At 45.0% G+C, this 5,000-nt stretch overlaps 1 protein-coding gene across 8 annotated transcripts in view; it reads right to left on the bottom strand.

Annotated features, from left to right (window-relative positions):
• Window positions 1-5,000, bottom strand: part of LOC310721760 (plexin-A2-like) — an 89,426-nt gene that overhangs the window by 40,009 nt on the left and 44,417 nt on the right. For 7 of the 8 annotated variants that reach the window (XM_083533704.1, XM_083533703.1, XM_083533702.1 and 4 more), the window contains one exon: window positions 1,488-2,759. The exons of the other annotated variant lie outside the window; for it this stretch is intronic. In XM_083533704.1, the coding sequence (XP_083389830.1) occupies window positions 1,488-2,648 (1,161 nt within the window). In that variant the 5' untranslated portion in view covers window positions 2,649-2,759. The remainder of the gene's footprint in view (window positions 1-1,487; window positions 2,760-5,000) is intronic. 8 annotated transcript variants of the gene reach the window in all.

The raw sequence follows: 5,000 nt of genomic DNA, 5'->3' as shown, positions 1-5,000 counted from the left end.
CCGACACCTTTTCCAGCAGCCCCTGCTAATCTGCATAGCAAAGGTTCAATGACTCGTCTGTACAGCTGTCCAGAAAGTGGCCAGACTTGCTGTATGCCTCGTCACAGGTGTTTGGGCAAGAGAGGGAGAGAGGAAAAGAGAATGAGAGAATGAGAGATAGAGAGAGAGAGAGAGAGAGAGAGAGAGAGAGAGAGAGGGGGGGGGGGGAGGGAGAGGGGGGGAGAGAGACTTCATTTGACTTTTTAGGTCGCTTTATTGCTAAAATTAAAAAATAATGTTTAAGCATTAAATGTACAGAAAAGGATTTAAATAGGGGATCAACAACTACAATGAGGATTAAAATAAAAAAGAGGGAGAAAGAGAGAGAGAGAGAGAGAGAGAGAGAGAGAGAGAGAGAAAGAGAGAGAGAGAGAGAGAGCGAGAGAGAGAGAGAAAGAGAGTGAGAGATTAGACTCTGAACACTATAGAAAATTATATGGCCAAAATTATTGGGACACCTGACACCCTCACTGTTACACAAAGTTGGAGGCACACAATATATTTATCGAATGTCTTTTGGTGTGGCATTGAAAGTTTTCCTTCACTTGAACTAGGAGACCCAAACCCAAACCAGCTTTTCATGGAGATCAGCTTTTCATGGGTTGGAGTGCAAGATCTCCTGCTATAAAACTCCAACCCTACTGAACACCTTTGGGATGAACATGAACACGGACTGCACCCCAGGACTCCTTATCTTCTCACCTGCATCAGTACCTGACTTTACTAACACACATTTAGCTGAACGAATCTCCACAAAATCTACTGAAACTTGAAAATAAATAATTAAAAGACGAAAATAAGATCGCAGAAGTGACGCAAAATAATTAAAGAAGGAAAGGTTGAGTTATAATCTGGTTTTAAACATCCAGTGATTACAGAAAAAAAACAATTAGACGATGAACAAAAGAAATTAGAGAGAGAGAGAGGGAGCGACGCTGTCAGTGTGTGTAGAAGTGGTGTGTGAAAGTGCCTCCATGATTATCTATGTCTGTTAGATCCTAACTGACCTCACGCTGGACGTGACGTCTGGACGCTCGAGTGAATCGGACATTTCGGTTGCGAGCGCTGAGGAAATGTCACAGCACACATGCAGGATTGAGTCCTGCTTCAGCACATAGCAAATGTTGTTGTGCTGTACACGATGGTACATGATTCTAAATGCCAGCAAGATGCATACACACACACACACACACACACACACACACACACACACACACACACACACACACACACACACACACACACACACACAGACCTGGTGTGGAATTAAACGGAGCCTCTTAGGAAACATCACAAGAGAACAGGAAGTGCTGATCTGTTTATCTGTAGGATCAACGCTCATGTAATCATGAAGTAGAAAACTAGCGCTGCACCTGCCAGCCAATCAGAAGCCAGAATAATCCAACCAGTGTTTTTTGTGTGAAATTACTGGAGCATGAAACACGTACCGCTTTTGTGCACTGAACATCTTTTCCCAGAAGCCAGTGCAGCTCCAGGTTTCCCTCCCCCTGGTAGCAGGACCTCAGCCTCTCTTTGATCCGTGCGTTAAAATCCCGGATGGTGAAAATGCAGAGCGTCGAGTCGTCTGAAGGTCTCAAGTACTGTTTCTGTCCTTTGGAGAAGACGGCAAAGAGAACGTCATCCTGTTCGGTGATGTTCAGTACGGCGGCCATGACGCTCCCAGCTTTAGCCAGAAACGCTGCCTGGAGCAGGCGGTACTCCACTCTGTTCTTTACGCAGCCCACCGGTAGGGAGACGTACGAGTGGAACTTATCGTCACCTTTGCAGAGCCGGACCACGCGCGACGTGTAAAAAAGCTCTCCTGGGGTCTCCGTCTCCGGCTGCACGGTCAGGAAGTACACGAAGCTCCCGCTGGAGAAACCGTACACATAGTCGATGTCGAAGTGCGAGACCAGAGCTAGTGTGTCAGAAGGAATCTTGACTAAAGATGAAACAAAGTCGGTGTGAAGCTCGTAGTCCAGCATGGCCGCAGATTCGGGATCTTTGGGCAGCTTGCGGCTGGAGATGGTCGGGAAGTAGTCCTGTTTGCCGCCGACAGACGTGCCGATGTACAGGGTGGCGTCTCTCTCGCGGCCTCGATCTCGGCTTACGATCACGCCGCACATGCCGCCTGTCTGGTTCACGCTGGAGAAGTAGTGCTCCTTTTTGTGCGACGGTTCGGCCAAGATGAACAGATCATCCAGTCTCAGGATCTTGCACACGCCCTGGTACAGGCTGCCGCATGCCAGCAAGCGGTTGTGCAGGTCGTCCACCAGCAGCAGCTTGTTAACGTTGTCGGTTCTGGTAAGAGGCTCGGAGCACGGCTGCATGATCAGTGGAGGATAACAGGCCTGATTGTCCAGCTCGGGCCCGGTGTTGTGTGTGACCTGGAGAGCCACATGGGATGAGAGCTTGTACACACGGTTGATTCCACCCACGTACACCGTGCCACTGGACTGGTGGACAGCCAGATGACTCAGACTCCATTCAGGCCTCTCAGACTGGAAGACGTTAAGGGTCTGACAGGAACACACAGACCAGAAGATGGAAGACAAGCACATGAGAAACGGAAGTTTCTTCTTAAGTCTGTCGTCAACATGTTTCTCCATTCTTAAGGAAAGAGGTCAGTTTCACAGGGAAAGACTGCAGCTGTCGTTCTCTTCTCCTTCTACTGTTAGGTCCCAGAGTGAAAAATTCTCTTTGGTGTTTACATCATGAGCCTGAGAGGAGAGAAAGAGACAAGCAGATCATCAGACACTTCACGAGATGGAGAGTTTTAGTCTTTTATTAAAAATATGGAAGTCGCAATCACACAGGTGTGCGCTGTAGCTTTACAGTTTCACTAATAACTAAGATTCCCAAAACACCGCTCCAGCATGATGATGCTCCTGTACACAAAAGCAAGCTCATTGGAGACTCCTTACCTCCTCCAAGATCAGTTTCTGCTGAATGAACACTAATCCCCTCAGCCACATCCCCAAAATGTATTATTATTATTATTATTATTATTATTATTATTATTATGAGAGGAAAAAAGGGGAATAAGTCTGGAATAAGAAATTATGGGTGAGATGATCAGGGTGCACTCACTGTTACTTCATTACAGTGGAGTTTTTCTTCGTTATACTTCACTGTTGAAAAAGTGTACATATGTGAAAATTCTTATTCATACACTTTTCACATGATTCATACTGATATTCATTCATGATCAGATTAAATTAAATTAGGCAACCCTTTCAGCTCTGACCATTTTATGCACATTTTGAACAATTAGCCAAATATATTCTTATTTTCTTTTTTTCTGCTTTCAAAGTGTGATTTGCATTTTTCTTTAATTAAAAAAAATCTAATTTCTACTTCCTTATGCATTCATCTCTCTCTCTCTACTCTGTCTTTCTTGCTCTTATACCCTTTGGCTCTCGGTCTCTCTTACTCCTGTTCTCGTTTTCTGGCATAAATCTGAGAGACATGACACATGTAATCAGTTAATAAGGAGAGGAGAGCATTCTGCCCATATAATCAATACACAGAGAGAGAGAGAGAGAGAGAGAGAGAGAGAGAGAGAGAGAGAGAGAGAGAGAGAGAGAGAGAGAGAGAGAGAGAGAGAGAGAGAGAGGTGGAAAGTAAGAGAGCTTGCAGACACTTCTGACTTGCCTCACCTCAGAACGCTTATTACCTCACTGTGACTGCAGGGGTGGCCGCACCTCATTAATTACATACACACACACACACACACACACACACACACACACACAGACACACATACACACACACACACACACACACACTGTGTATCAATTTCATCGTTAAATTAGCATGTAAATAACTTGTTTCTACATTTTTTCATCTCTCTCCATTCTCTCTCTCTCCATTCTCTCTCTCTCCATTCTCTCTCCATTCTCTCTCCATTCTCTCTCCATTCTCTCTCCATTCTCTCTCCATTCTCTCTCCATTCTCTCTCCATTCTCTCTCCATTCTCTCTCTCTCCCCTTCTCAGGAGTAATGTTTTCAGTTCACCAGTGAGACTGTTGCTCAGTAATAAACACTCCAGAGCCAGGCTCCACCCCTCCCCACTCTGCCCTTTAATTTCATTTGCATTTTTTATGCATATGCATTATGCAAAGTCAAACAGTCAAAGTCATGAGAAGGCTTCAGGAGATGAGTGGCTCGAGGAAATGAAGCCTCTTTAGAAAGCACAAATGACTAAGATGTTCAGAACAGCAGGGGGTGGAGGGGCAGTGGAGGGGGGGGGGGCTAGTAGAGGGGGATGTCATGGACGCATGCTGCGTGTTAAACATCTGAGGTTAATCTCACCTCTGCTGTCTGAACGCACGGTTTGATCACAAGGGCAGACTCGAGCGCTCACGAGTGTCAGAGATGATCGATCACGTCAACATGAATATTTCAGCACATTTTTTTTTACTTCATCAGTTACATTTTAAATCGATATCTTAAATCAAGGGTCACACAATGTAGTGTAAATCCTTCTAAAATAAATATTCAGAACAGATGACTGGTTACAGTAGGAGCAGGGGCAGGGGCAGGATCTGATACCTGAATAGTTCCAGTGACGGTGGTCAGGCTGTTGAACAGGAGAAGTCTGCCATCTGATTGGTTGCTGCAGGATTAGGGACTGAGAACGAGATAAGCACTGCAGTTTGATTGGTTGCAGTGACATTACAGGCAAAAAAAACAATCTGAATAGAGTGACATTAGGGACATTGCAGATACTTCAGCTCAAATGCTAACAATGTAATTGGGGGAGGGAACTGTAATATGACTGGATACAGTGAGATTGGAATACTGAAATTACAGTCTGATTGAATACATTTAGATTGGGGAAGGGTAATATATAATCTGATTGAATACAGTGGAGTTGGAGTACAGAACCACGGTCTGACTGAATACATTGGAATTGGGGGGAGGGAACTATAGTCAGATCGGATGCAGTGAGATTTAGG

The sequence above is a fragment of the Silurus aristotelis genome (assembly GCF_946808225.1).
Source record: "Silurus aristotelis genome assembly, chromosome: 28".
Taxonomy (NCBI): domain Eukaryota; kingdom Metazoa; phylum Chordata; class Actinopteri; order Siluriformes; family Siluridae; genus Silurus; species Silurus aristotelis.
The sequence above is the reverse complement of the archived record's forward strand: the minus strand, read 5'-3'. Positions and strand labels throughout refer to the sequence as shown.